At 41.5% G+C, this 13,778-nt stretch overlaps 2 protein-coding genes across 2 annotated transcripts; both read left to right on the top strand.

The window, feature by feature from the left end:
* Nucleotides 1–462: 462 nt before the first annotated feature.
* Nucleotides 463–8,961, top strand: LOC120681832 (protein FLOWERING LOCUS T-like). Its single transcript, XM_039963470.1, has 5 exons — nt 463–657; nt 797–858; nt 1,396–1,436; nt 2,590–2,812; nt 8,563–8,961. The coding sequence occupies exons 1-5, from the start codon at nt 463–465 to the stop codon at nt 8,627–8,629; spliced, it is 588 nt and encodes a 195-aa protein (XP_039819404.1). The 3' UTR covers nt 8,630–8,961.
* On the top strand, nt 6,055–11,253 carry LOC120681831 (dynamin-related protein 3A-like). The gene is made up of 9 exons (XM_039963469.1): nt 6,055–6,484; nt 7,829–8,111; nt 8,211–8,239; nt 8,316–8,413; nt 8,970–9,038; nt 9,132–9,191; nt 9,671–9,784; nt 10,628–10,676; nt 11,233–11,253. The coding sequence occupies exons 1-4, from the start codon at nt 6,137–6,139 to the stop codon at nt 8,364–8,366; spliced, it is 711 nt and encodes a 236-aa protein (XP_039819403.1). The 5' UTR covers nt 6,055–6,136; the 3' UTR covers nt 8,367–8,413; nt 8,970–9,038; nt 9,132–9,191; nt 9,671–9,784; nt 10,628–10,676; nt 11,233–11,253.
* Nucleotides 11,254–13,778: the final 2,525 nt, after the last annotated feature.

Here is a 13,778-nt window from a genome sequence, read left to right as displayed (position 1 = left end):
CAACGACCTAGATGATGAAAGCCAAATATGCCTCAAATCCAATAATTATATATCCATGTACTCAATGAACCACGATCAGCAACCAGAGTCAATATTTTAAGTTGACTTTAAATCTATGTATATATAGGATTTTTTTCTTAACATATTTTCATATTATATTACTAATCCCATGAGAATTGACCGTCCCAGTTGCAAGGAGTATACTTCACCGCCCATCAAAGGGGCCGGGGGAATATATACCCAGCAATCTCCAAGCTTTAGTTCGAAGACTCCAAGGCAGACCAGGTTCCGTCCAAAGATTCTAAACCCAGTTGTTTTCTCATGGTATGTTAGCTTGAGCTTGACCCTCAGTAGCTCATCAATATATAAATATAGTACCCCCTCTCAGCTTACACCTACAAGCAAGGCCCAGTAGTACTCTCGCTCCAAGATCACCTCTGCACATAGCGAGCAATACTGGAAATGGCAGCTAGCGATTCCTTGGTTACAGCTCGTGTCATAGGAGATGTCTTGGACCCCTTTAACACCAGCGCTGATCTGATGGTCCTATTTAACGGTGCTCCTATTATCAGTGGCATGGAGTTGCGCTCTGCAGCGGTGTCCGATAGGCCGACGGTCGAGATTGGAGGAGATGACTACCGCGTTGCATATACCCTGGTAAACTCATGAGATGTTGATTATTATGTTGACCAGTTAAATTCAGATGCTGGTGCTATCGTGGATATATACCTTTATTTTGTTATGGTTGTATTTATTTAATGTGGTGTGGTAACTTAGCATAAAATTGTGCCAACAGGTGATGGTCGATCCCGATGCTCCTAACCCAAGCAACCCAACGTTGAGGGAGTACCTGCACTGGTGAGTAGGGCAACCCCAGACCATTATATTGCTGGGTTGTTTTGCTCACACACGATATCTTAGTAATATTTATGCAGATGTCGATTCCCCATAATTTCAGTGTATGTATTGTTATTAGGGTTTGATTTTCTTTTCGTTTGTGGGCGAAAACACTGAATTTGAAGAATTTTAATCTAGACTTGTACGATATACTGATTATTGAGTAATTTAAGTTTCAAAAGGGGTTAACATGTGACCATGTCTATCCATGAAATGAGTAGGAAGACATGAGACACCCTAAAGAACACATCAAATCTAGAATAGCATGGCTGCAACAAAAGCACAAAGACCAAGGTAACAATACAATGGATTTTTGGTTTGTATTATTTCCTCCCCCACCAAAAATAGCGAAATTCACAAATTTCAGTGAAATTCTCAATGTATTGCATTCTCGTTTAAAGATTGAAAAATTGTATTCTTTTTTTATTTATCAGATTCTTCTATACTATATGCACAAGTAGCGCCAATAACTTCCAATCAATTCATGTTTCCACGCAGGATGGTGACTGACATACCAGCATCAACTGACAATACATACGGTTAGTACACCAGCAAACATTCTCATTTTGTAAAACAAGTAAACGTAACATGTCTGCTTCTATGATTCGTATATGTACAATATATGCATACACGCATATGCTGTATTGCTTTTGTTTCCATTAGTTTAAGGGGGGGTGTGTGTGTGTATTGATTTCAAATATAGGAAACAAAGTATATCAATATATATTTGTATTCAATACAGTTTTAAGATCACTACTGGAAAAAGGCCCTTAGGCACCGGTTGAATAGAGCCTTAGGTACCGGTTTTTCCAACCGGTACCCCGCAACCGAGACCAAAGGCTCTTGGTTTTAGCACCGGGTAACACAACCGGTACCAATGGCATTTATTTTTGTCAAAAATATGCATGCGGTGGTGGCTGGGATTCGAACTTGTGACTTCTTGCGTCACGTGCACCTTTCTTACCATCTCACCTACACATCACTTGTGATGAGAAGAGAAATATTTTCGTTTTGAAGTAACCCTTGGATGAGCCTTAGGTACCGGTTGGTAACACCAACCGGTACCTAAGGCTCCTTAGGTACCAGTTGGTGTTACCAACCGGTACCTAAGGCTCATCCATAGGTACCGGTTGATGGTACCACCCGGTACTAATGTAAAAGTTACCACCCGGTACCTATGGTGAGCCTTAGGTACCGGTTGGTGTTACCAACCGGTATCTAAGGCTCGTCCATAGATTCCATCAACCCCAAAAGTACCGGTATGAAGATGAACCGGTACCTATGCCGATTCATTTTCATACCGGTACTTTTAGAGTGGACCTTTGGCTTGTTTTCTACTAGTGGATGATGCTAAATATAGTGTCTGTTGAAAAACATTATATTTTATAAGACGAATAACAGGGTGTAAAACGGATGAGGCGAGCATTAACATATATATAAACTCTAATTCTCCATGTATCAACGAATGATGAAACCAGTACAATGTGGATGAAGGGGTACATGGAATATATAGATGCATACGACCCCATTATTTCGAAATATTTATTAACTGGTGCATCACTCTTTGTCTACATCTTACTGTATCGAACTCAACTGCTGCAAAGTGGCCGGTAGTTATTATTATATTTTGAGAGTGATTTTTGGTACATCATCAGCTGAGTTGCTGCTGCTGGATTCTTTGCATGCATGCAGGCCGTGAGCTGGTATGCTACGAGCCCCCCGCCCCGGCGACGGGCATCCACCGCATGGTGCTGATGCTATTCCGGCAGCTCGGCCGGGAGACGGTGTTCGCGCCGGCGAGGCGCCACAACTTCAACACCCGTGGCTTCGCCCGCCGCTACAACCTCGGCGCGCCCGTCGCCGCCATGTACTTCAACTGCCAGCGCCAGTCCGGCTCCGGCGGCCCCAGGTTCACCGGGGATTACACCAGCCGCCGCCGTGCCGCCGGCTGATCGAGATCTGCTTCGTCGCCGCCGCCGGCCCATACGTCGTCGTGCTTACTGCATGCACGTCGTCTACACATGTACGTACGTATTGTCGGAGGCACACATGCATGGAATGTGCACGTGCGTGTAAGAGAATAAACGCGAGTAGGATGCATATAATAATACGCGTCCGTATATATATAGCCACATATATATGCACACATATACAGTTATAAATTAAGTTTGGTGTGTGCTGCATGCTATGCGGATTGATATACAGAATTAATAATAACCAGATCGATATTGGGTGTGCAGTTTGTAAGCAGCAGCGTACTTAGCATGTGTATAGAATAATGAAGGATTATTATTCTCTGTTAATATATATACAGAAACTTAACTGCAATGAGATCTGCAAATGGCCTTTGGACATGGCCCCATGGTGGCTTGATCTTCACATGGCCAGAGCATGGTGACGAGGATGGTAGGCTGCCGTGGCATGGATGGTGGGTAGTGTACTAGGCTTAGCCCATCAAGCATGGGCCAGGCTATGGCTAGGCTTGTTTTGCTTCGGTTTAGGGGAGGCATGCTGGGAGGAAGAAAGGACACTGACAGCACGGGGGTGCGACGCGCGACAAAGCAAAGGAAAAACTTTCGTATGTGCTATCACTACCCCAAACCGGAATTACCTGCAGCTGAAATAGAGCTGCCAAGGAATATAACATTTTTTTGATGATGTTACTAAACAGCCAAGAAAATATATATACCTTTGCGGTTTGACAAAACTACCTAAGGAAATATGCATTTTCTTAGCAGTTCAGCTAAGCTGCCAAGTGGGACTGTAGATGGAACTTAGAAAATAGAGAGGATGCAGTAGGAATTCTGCGAATTCATTTTTCAACGCCTACCTTCCAAATTTGCAGAAAAACTTGTTTAAAATGTCAGCTGGAGTTGCTCCAAACTGTGATTAGGTTTCGATGAAATGATATGTTTGGTCCAAGCCATCTTCCACATTTAGAACATGTTTGGCAGCACTCTACTCCGCCAAATTTAGCTCCACTCCACAAAAATTTGTGCAAACACCTTACCTGCTCCACTCCACTTCACTCCACCAAATACAAACTCTATTCCATCAAAAACCTAGAGGTGCTCCACCAAAACTTGGAGTTGGTGGAGTTGCGAAAAATTACCCATTGCCATTGGTTACACAGCCCTCCCTACCGGTTCGCGATGGAAAAAATTAGGAAAGTCAACTCCTTTGATGATGCGCCCCCACGGTCTCCTCCCCTCCCACAGCACCGGCTCCTTCCGTAGCGCTGGCGCGGTAGGCTGCCTCGCCGCCGTCGGGCATCCCCACCGCCACTGCCCTTCTTCCCCGCCGCCGCCACGCTCTCCCGTGGCCCTCAACCCCTACGTGGCCTCCTCCTTCGCGCCTTCCTCTCCACACTCAGGCTATTACCACACTGACATTGGGCATCACCGGAGCCTCCTCCTTAAGCGACCCTCCACGGTGGCACTTCACCCCTTCTCCAAGCCTCTCCGCGACCACCACCCCACGCGCCTCCACCCCTGTGCCATGGGCCCGCATCACCGGGCGGCCTTCTCCTTGCGTGGCGCCTCGTCGTCCTCCTCCCCAGCACCTAGTCCTTCTGCTCCTCCCTGCAGATCTATAGTTGTGGGCCCTGGCGGCCCTCCCTTGGCGCCACCACCACCGCCTGCACCTCCACCACCGACCACCTCCATCGTGCCCTCGCCTTCGGCCTCCCCTCTGCCCCAACCGAGGCCACCGCAAGGTAGCTTCCTCCGCCATGAAGCTCCCCCACATTTCCTTCGCCGCTGCCGACGAGCCCCTGCGCCTGCGCCGGTCCCGGTGCCGGCCCCGGCGGAGGCGGTTTCCTCCGGCACAGGGCCACAGGCGCCTAGGTTGTAGCACGCACACATGAGGAAGAAGAGGGCTTGGTGTCTATGACAATTTGGGCCCACAAGAATTGGTAGAGTGGACTGCAGCCAAACATGATGGGGAGAAAATGATGGAGTGGAGCTGGGAGGTGGAGCACTTTTTTTTGTGTGGAGTGGAGCATTATTTTTTAAAGTTGAGTGCTGTGAAACAGGCCCTAAATACAAATTATTCACCTAGATTTTTCCCACGCGAAACAAAAAGAATTATTTGTCCATGTAGAAATGGAAGTAAAGACCAAAGAAGGTACCTGCATATTGAAAAGTATTAGATCAACATCCGAAAAATGGGTATGCAGCGATACGCTGATTCAATAACGGTAGAGTGTGTTGTGAAAGCACGAGAAGACTAATTAAAGCACAATTTTCACCTTGGTAACGTATTACTTGCGAATAAGAGAATTTATTTGAATAAACTGAATATAGCTCAACTGGTATGGAACTCATTCATCCAGGTTGAAGGTCCCGATTTGACACGAGTGATAGGTATTGTTGGGTTGATGTGCCTATCAGCAATGAGGCGCTTATGGTAATTTCTTGAGATACGCTAGCTATGATTACGTGTGGTATGCCAACTCTGTCGGTCAAAAGTGCTTATAAGAATAGAACTGTACACGTGAGTAACTATATGTATTTGTAAACATCTGCATTTGTATTGTGCTTTGGAAAAAAATCTTACTTAAAATGTTGCTCCGTGAAGAACTTATATGTTGGTATATTCTTTTCTTTACCTATTTTGAAGTATGCAATGTTTCCACTGGAAATTTTGAATGTATAAGTGATAGGAGGATCCGAAACATATATATTGGAACTGAACATTAATACTGTATTGTAATATAAATAGACTGCAATACAATGAAAACGTGAAAACGCAATAAAACTATATGTAAAATGGACTAAATATAATATGGGCCGGTTCCTCGGTTGACCGACTTAGGAACCGGAATCGAACCGAGTATTTCGGTTCCTGAGAACTAGGAACCAAAATTTTCAGTTTCGATTCGGTTCGGTTTCGATTTTTGATTTTTCGGTTCGGTTCTCGATTTTATATGTTATATTTGGCTAGACCTACCGACTCACACCAAGCACCCGAAGCAAAGAAAAACAACCATAAAAAATCTTACTGTAAACCATAAGACCGTCCACAGTGGAGAGAGCAAATGAAGGAGCAAATGTACTGTTTGGCACTGTAGACGCACTGTAGACAGTAAATATGTGAGGGGGCGTGGGAAACGAGGAGGAGTAAATTTGCTCTTGCCGCTGTGGATAGCCTAACAAATCCAAAAGAAAGAAAAAAGAGAAAAAACCCCGCGCCCCTCCCTCAATAACTCATCTCCGAAAACCCTACTCTGTCGGCGGCGATGGCGAAGTCGGCGGCGGCGGCGGAGGCAGCACCTGAGACAGTGGGGCAAGCAGTGATCCCGCTAGTCAACAGCCTGCAGGACATCATCGCACGGCTGGACGGCGACGCCGCCGCCGGCCTGGAGCTGCCACAGGTGGCGGCGATCGGCGGGCAGAGCAGCGGCAAGTCCAGCGTGCTGGAGGCTCTCGTCGGCCGCGACTTCCTCCCGCGGGGCCCCGACATCTGCACGCGCCGTCCTCTCGTGCTCCAGCTTGTGCGCCACTCGGCTCCCGAGGAATGGGGGGAGTTCCTCCACGCCCCCGGCTGCCGGTTCCACGATTTCGAACAGATCAAGCGCGAGATCCAGGTATGTGCGGTTTTGCTATGGTTGCTGCAGGTTCGCTTTCTGCTGCGTTTAGGCGATTTATTTGGTTCAATGCTTGAGTTCGAAGAGATCTGTTTAGCTGAGAGGGGATTTTATTTGGGTACAGTTACGTCCATTCTGAACCTGTAGTTCCTATGATTTGCGTATTTATATATGTAAATATTATTGGTAAAAACTAACAAAAGGAAATTTTAGCTAAATTTGTTGGGTTCATGAGTACTTAGTATGAAGACTTCTGTGCACTTTTAGCGACTTGTGGTCAACCCTCGTGCAGTTGTCTATTCCTGTACATGGAAAAGATGATGACCATGTCACAAGTTGGCAGCGGCGTTTTGTTTTTGTTTTTGCCCAGCACGGCAACACGAGTCACTTGAATGTTATTATGCATTTGTATTGGACTAGATTTGGAAGGGCGGGCCTGGTACAGCGGTAGAGCCTACCGTCTGTAACCGGAAGGTCCCGGGTTCGAGCCCCAACCTCTGCACATTTGTGTGGGTAAGGCTTGTGGCTTAAAAACAACCCTTCCCCAGACCCCGCACAGTGCGGGAAGCCTACGGCACTGGGTACGCCCTTTTTTTATTGGACTAGATTTGCTTAATTCCTATCTATGCAGTTTCACTTGTTAGCCATTTATCCACTCAAATCAAATGATACAGATGATGGTATTTACCATGCAATGGGGTCATACATGATAATGATAATTTGCCAGGCTACTGTGTATGGAGCATTTCAGCAGTCTTGTGTACTTGCTTCCTATGTTGTGCTGCTGAGCAGCTGAGGTTTGGCAAGGGTGCATATTTTGCTTTTCGTACTTAGGAAATGTGCTTTGTTGAGTGAGACAGCTACACGATGTTAGTGCCTGTTTACTCGATGAGGAGCACTACATGATGCGCTGAAAGTTAACCAATATTGCAAGAATCTACTTGCTTAGTACTTTCCACTGCATTTTGAATTGGTTTTATTTGTGCTTGGTGCATTATTTTTTTTAAAAATTCGCTGCAACAACCAGTTAAACTGTTAACAGTTTACTTCATTCCTTCTTGTTTTTGTTATTTACCTTACTGTATGGACACTGTTATTGAACTCCATGGTGTTATTAACCTTGGGGATTTGGAATGATAAGATCTCCATTAGTGGACATAGCAACATATAGAGGACCTCATGGGCCTATAGCATATGGGCCTTAACACATGGGACTATGCTATATAATTTTTTATTTATCTTATTCTACTCTTTTCCATTGATAACACATGCGAAACAATTCTTAAACATTTCTTGTTCGCCTTCCTATGTTCTAGCGTGATAAAAGAAATTGATTGCTTTCAGCTTGAAACGGACAAAGAAGCTGGAGACAACAAAGGTGTTTCTGAGAAACAAATTCGTTTGAAAATCTTTTCACCAAATGTCCTAGACATCACCTTGGTTGATCTTCCTGGAATAACACGGGTGCCAGTTGGAGACCAGCCTAGTGATATTGAGTCAAGAATAAGGACAATGATCATGCAATACATTAAGCATCCAAGTTGTATTATCTTGGCTGTCTCCCCAGCAAATGCAGATTTAGCTAATTCTGATGCACTCCAACTGGCAAGGCTTGCTGATCCTGATGGTACTTGAGCAACTTAAATAATGCATTTGATTGCTAGTTCCTATGTAATGGTCAGACAATTATGTTTAAATGTTTAACTGTTTGCTGTTTTACTGGCAGGGTCTCGTACAATTGGTGTTATCACCAAGGTATTTTTTACTGTACACAAATCCTTCGATTTCTTTATGATCACTTTGATAAACTGGTTTCAATTTCTTTAGCTAGATATCATGGACAGGGGCACTGATGCTCGTAACTTCTTACTGGGAAATGTGATCCCACTCAAGCTTGGTTATGTAGGTCTTGTAAATCGCAGCCAGGAGGTACATTCCTTGACAAACCGCAGGCCTTGATATATTTGATTGTTAATCCCCCCCCTTGTTACTAGTTATTTCTATAGCTGTCTTACACAAGATTGATTGGGATAAACAGCTTTGTTGTTGTTGTAGTTTGTTCTATATCCTCTCATGTAATGCTTGATTGATAACATCCTGCAAGCACAAGGAAGCATTATGTTTAAGTCACGCAACTTGTATTGAATAATTCAGTTTTCGCAACTTGTATTGAATAATTCAGTTTTCGCAACTTGTATTGAATAATTCAGTTTTAAGGTATCTTGATTTTGTGTATCCTGGAAACAAACTGTGGAGATCATTGCCATTTATGAATAACAAATTAAATTTCTTATATTGGAAATACTGGTTATATGCTATAACATTTTTTTTGAGTTTATGATCATGATCTTAGAAGCAGGGTTTTGGTACCTGCTTAGCTGTTTTGCTAGTTTATGATCATGATCTTAGAAGCAGGGTTTTGGTACCTGCTTAGCTGTTTTGCTAAAGTTTTATGTTCTTACTTTTAACTAGTTGATTACAACAGGATATCAACTTTAACCGAAGCGTCAAAGATGCACTTGCTTTTGAGGAGAAGTTCTTCTCGACTCTACCTGTATGTCACGAAATTTAATTTTATCTCCGCAATGTTTTCTATTCTGGATCGGTACTTTTCCTTAATTTGTTTTCATCTTTTTGTGCTTAACAGGCTTATCATGGTCTTGCACATTGTTGTGGTGTTCCTCAATTGGCCAAGAAACTAAATATGGTATAACTGTTAAATATCAACTAATTATACTTTGCCTTTGTATGCACTGTTTTTTTCCACCCTGGATTTATCTGTTAATATTCTGAATAAATATTAAAATTCCATTTTTCTTAGCAAAGGTTTCGCAGTCTCCAATTGATGCAGAATGATTAAGTCTCAACTCGCAACTGGTGCAGTATTACTTGAAGTAAATGCTCATGCTTAAAGTGAAACTTTCAAATCTATAGGACATAATCGACTATCAAATACCCTAAAAATAAAAATCTTGAAGACTAGATTAGAATATTAATTATCACATTATTATGATGATTGGTATTTTATTTCAGGATTTAAGGCCTTGGTACTGCAATATTTGACCATTTGTGGTTGTATATAACCACCTTTGTTTACATTTGTGATGTTTCTACAAATAATGTCAGTGTGTTTCTAATGATATTATCTGTGCAACTGATTATGATTTATCATGGCCGTTTTTGTAGATTCTACTAAAGCATATCACAGATATGCTTCCAGGCTTGAAAACTCGCATCAATGCTCAGTTGGTAGCAGTTGCGAAGGAACATGCTGTCTATGGTGATACTGTAGAATCAGCGGTAATTACATATTTTCATTGATAGATGTTTCCATACTTCTCAAACTGTAATACTTACATCCTGATGGATTGACATGGTACACTAAGATGTATTAACTATATATACCTTTGCTATTTGTTAAATGTCTTCATAAGAGAATCACATCATATGGGCAGTGTTATCCTAAACGCTAAACGGTAAACAGTCGGTCACCTACCGTTTAGCCCATTATTCGGGCAAAACGGGTGTTTAAACGGGAAAAACGGCCGTTTAAACGGTGAAAACAACCAATTAAACGGAAACGGTGTGCCATTGTGTAGCGTTTAAACGGTGTTTAAACGGGCTAAACAACCGTTTAGGCGAACAATGCATATGGGTATCATGTCTCTGTTCTGTTTTATCCACTTGAATATGTCTTGCAAATGTGTGATTTCTTTCATTACCATAGTCTCATGCTCTTTCTTGGTCTCCTATCTCATGCACATGTTGGTCTGTGTTTCTCTTTGAGTAAACACTACACAAATCTACTAGAAATAATAAGAAGATTTAAACCTTTTGTCATCTGACTGCCTTCTGACAGTAGACTCAGACATATCTACTTGGTTATACTGCATTGTTTCTCTTGTCACTCAGGTCATGCCACTATGGTTGATGAGGCAATTTATGTGGACATTTCTATAAGTGGGATGTGGCAGTCAGAAGATATAACACATATAACAAATGGACCTTAAAAGTGATCAAATTAGAGTATTTTCTTGAAATGATTTTAATATAATATTCAACACATTTGTGTAATCTTTTGAAATATACTGTAGTTACACCATTAGCCTTTTAATCTTAAATTTTTGATCTTGATGGATGCAGGCTGGTCAGGGAGTTAAACTATTGAATATATTGAGAAAATATTGTGAAGGTGAGAAACTAATTTGTTCTGCCTTCGTAAAAACCTTAATTACAACGTTTTGTTTTATTTGGCATCTTATTTTGATATTAGAAGCACAAGTTTCTATTATGATGATGCCGTATTTGCTAGTGCAACAAAACATTTGTAGTCCCGTTCAATATTTAAAGGATTTTAAGTTATTATTCTTATATTCTTCTGGTTGCAACGAGCCAACAACTAGTAGTCATCTGTTTTTTTACTTATTGTTCTTCTTAATATGTAACTCTTTAGCTTGCATCACATTAAAATTTGAAGTACTTACTCCCTCCATTCCAAATTATAGGTTGTTTTGGCTTTTCTAGATACATAGCATTTGCTATGCACCTAGATATACGCTGTCTAGATACATATGAAATATTATGTACTTAGAAAAGCCAAACTGACCTATAATTTGGAACAGAAGGAATATTTGTAAGGTTGTTGCTCATACAATGTGATGTCCTCTATTTATCTCTTCTATTTATCTTCCAGTTTAATTCTCTCAATGCTATATTATTTTAACACTGTTTGCCCCCCCTATTTTCAGCTTTTTCTTCCATGGTGGAGGGAAAAAACAGGATTTCAACAGATAAACTTTCTGGTGGAGCAAGGATTCATTATATTTTTCAGTCAATATTTGTCAAGAGTCTGGAGGTTTGTAAAAAGCATCAGCTTTACATATTTCGCTATCGCTAGAAGGCGTGAGTGTGAGGATGGCTCAGTAATCATTAAGAGCGTGAGTATGAAAATTCTGAAACGGGGTGAGAAATGGATATTGAAGCAGTGTGCTAATTTTTTAATAGGACAAAATCACAGTTGATCACAACCTTTAGTTCATGATGCAATTTCACCTTTTTGTTTTCATGTAGACTAAGCTAGGTTTTTTAATAAACTTTACGTTACTGACAATATAGTTAAAATGAGATGTGCTCCTTTAGATACTTGCTGTAGCTATGAGAATTTTCCTGCAGTCCTGGTGCTGAACACTTCTCTGATTAAGTTGTTTCTCTGATTAAGTTGTATCATGTATTAGTTATCAAAGGGCACTTAAACTGTGGTCAAATTATCTTTTGGCTGCTAAGTCTGACCAACATGCTTCGGGATAAAAATGCTGTGCAGTGCATTGTAGAATAATACCTTTCAGTCTTTCTAGATTGTCAATATTATAGTTTTGTTTGTGCTGTCACATTATTATATACACCTTACAGTAAGGCATCACAAGCTACTTTATGCTTTGTATGGATGGCTGGGGATATCCCTTTGGATGTGTTGGAATTTTTCCTATCAATCTGAATTGATCGGGTCTGATGCCTTTCCATTGAACAAACCGTTATGTATTTCCACCATTTCATTAGCAAGGATATGCATCGTTATTATATCCGGATTTTGGGTAGTTTGCAGCTCTTAATTACCTACTTGTACAAGCAGGAAGTTGATCCTTGCAAGAGTATTACTGATGAAGATATCCGCACAACCATCCAGAATTCTGGTGGCCCAAAAGGTGCTATGTTTCTGCCCGAGGTTTGTGTTTGGCTAGATTATGTTTGGTATTCCTAATCTGTGTTCTTTTTACCTAACTCCTTATGTTTTTCTGTGGAGTTTTAGGTGCCATTTGAGATTCTTGTGCGAAAGCAGATAGGTCGTCTACTCGACCCAAGTCTTCAGTGTGCCCAATTTATCTATGATGAGTTAATCAAAGTATGTGTCATAACTCTGTTGTATGCTTATATTCTGTGAATCGTTACTTAAACTGTTCAAATATCCTAATGGATGCAGATTAGCCATGGTTGCTTAACCAGTGAGCTTCAGAAATTTCCAATTCTTAAAAAGCGGATGAGTGAAGTTGTTAGCAGTTTCTTGAGAGATGGTCTTCGACCGGCAGAAACAATGATAACCCATATCATTGAAATGGAGGCAAGTGCTTACTTTCCTAAGTTCCGATCTTCCAATTATAGGCAACCATTGGATTGCTCCCGCAAAAAAGACTTGTTTGTCTCAGTTGTATTCTTCTAGCAGGAGGTAATCATTAACCATTGGATATCTTTCAGATTGAAAATTATTTAGCATCAAACATTAATATACACTCTGCACTATTGGATATCTGTATCCTTTTCAAAGTAGTAATGTTGCTTAAATCTTGCTGAATCACAGAGAATTTGTTTTCTTTTGTATAGTATTTTGGAAGAGTTTCATTTTCCCCTTCCAAGAAATAATGTTGTTTTTACGGGAGCAGCATCTGTGATGTACTCATCTGCAGACTCTCTGTCCATACAGTGCTGTTAAATTTTCCATGTCTCACTGGCAACAAATTGCGCTAGTTACTAGTTAGATGTTTGATTAGCTTCCTAGTCCTTCACTGAACATTTTTTTTAATTTTTATTGAATTCAGAATCTCTATAAATTGCATATATATGCTAATATCTGTATTCTTGTTTATTTTCATATGTTCTTTGGATACTGACAAGTTTTGTACACCTGTCTCAGATGGATTATATAAATACTTCGCATCCAAGCTTTGTTGGGGGCACCAAGGTTGTTGAGCTTGCTAAGCATGAAGTTCTACCTCCCAAAACATCAGCTTCACTCTCAGTTCATAAGGTAGTTCTGTTTCCACATTATATTTTGTAATGTTGCATCTACTTATTTAAGAGATTAAAGAGAAAATCAATGGGGCTGAATGCAATGTTGGGCTTGTACCTTTGCGACTAAAATCTTGCACACTGCCTTTCATTTCTCCTGTACCTGAATGTTCTGTATTGCTCTGCTACAAAAGTTAGTTTATTTTGGAATAGAATACACCAGGGTCCCTAAAGTAAGTGTGGTGTTTGATATCATAATCTCCCTAGTTAGTGTATAACCATCAAGAGAAAAGCAATAAATGGTGATGGCTGAGCTCGCCCTGTTCATCGGTTCAAGAAAACCAGATACCAGACCGCACCGAACCCAGTTGGGACTGTCATCCCGGGTGTGTGAGCGGGTTGGATTGGAACGGCTTCAAATCCGGACAAATATGCATGGGGCAGATGGTCTACGGTTTCGGCCCGTTGAACCCGTTGAAACCCGGCAGCCTTTTCCACCTCTGCCTCCGTGCCA

The sequence above is a fragment of the Panicum virgatum genome, chromosome 7N (genome assembly GCF_016808335.1).
Source record: "Panicum virgatum strain AP13 chromosome 7N, P.virgatum_v5, whole genome shotgun sequence".
NCBI lineage: Eukaryota > Viridiplantae > Streptophyta > Magnoliopsida > Poales > Poaceae > Panicum > Panicum virgatum.
The sequence above is the reverse complement of the archived record's forward strand: the minus strand, read 5'-3'. Positions and strand labels throughout refer to the sequence as shown.

Bases quoted from the DNA above. Each gene is read 5' to 3' on its own strand.
- LOC120681832 (XM_039963470.1), top strand. From the start codon at position 463: ATGGCAGCTAGCGATTCCTTGGTTACAGCTCGTGTCATAGGAGATGTC. The intron at 859-1,395 runs GTGAGTAGGGCA...GTTTCCACGCAG, and splicing joins TTGAGGGAGTACCTGCACTG to GATGGTGACTGACATACCAG. The intron at 2,813-8,562 runs CGGGGATTACAC...TCCTCTCATGTA, and splicing joins TCCGGCGGCCCCAGGTTCAC to ATGCTTGATTGATAACATCC.
- LOC120681831 (XM_039963469.1), top strand. From the start codon at position 6,137: ATGGCGAAGTCGGCGGCGGCGGCGGAGGCAGCACCTGAGACAGTGGGG. The intron at 6,485-7,828 runs GTATGTGCGGTT...GATTGCTTTCAG, and splicing joins AGATCAAGCGCGAGATCCAG to CTTGAAACGGACAAAGAAGC. The intron at 8,240-8,315 runs GTATTTTTTACT...TTCTTTAGCTAG, and splicing joins CAATTGGTGTTATCACCAAG to ATATCATGGACAGGGGCACT.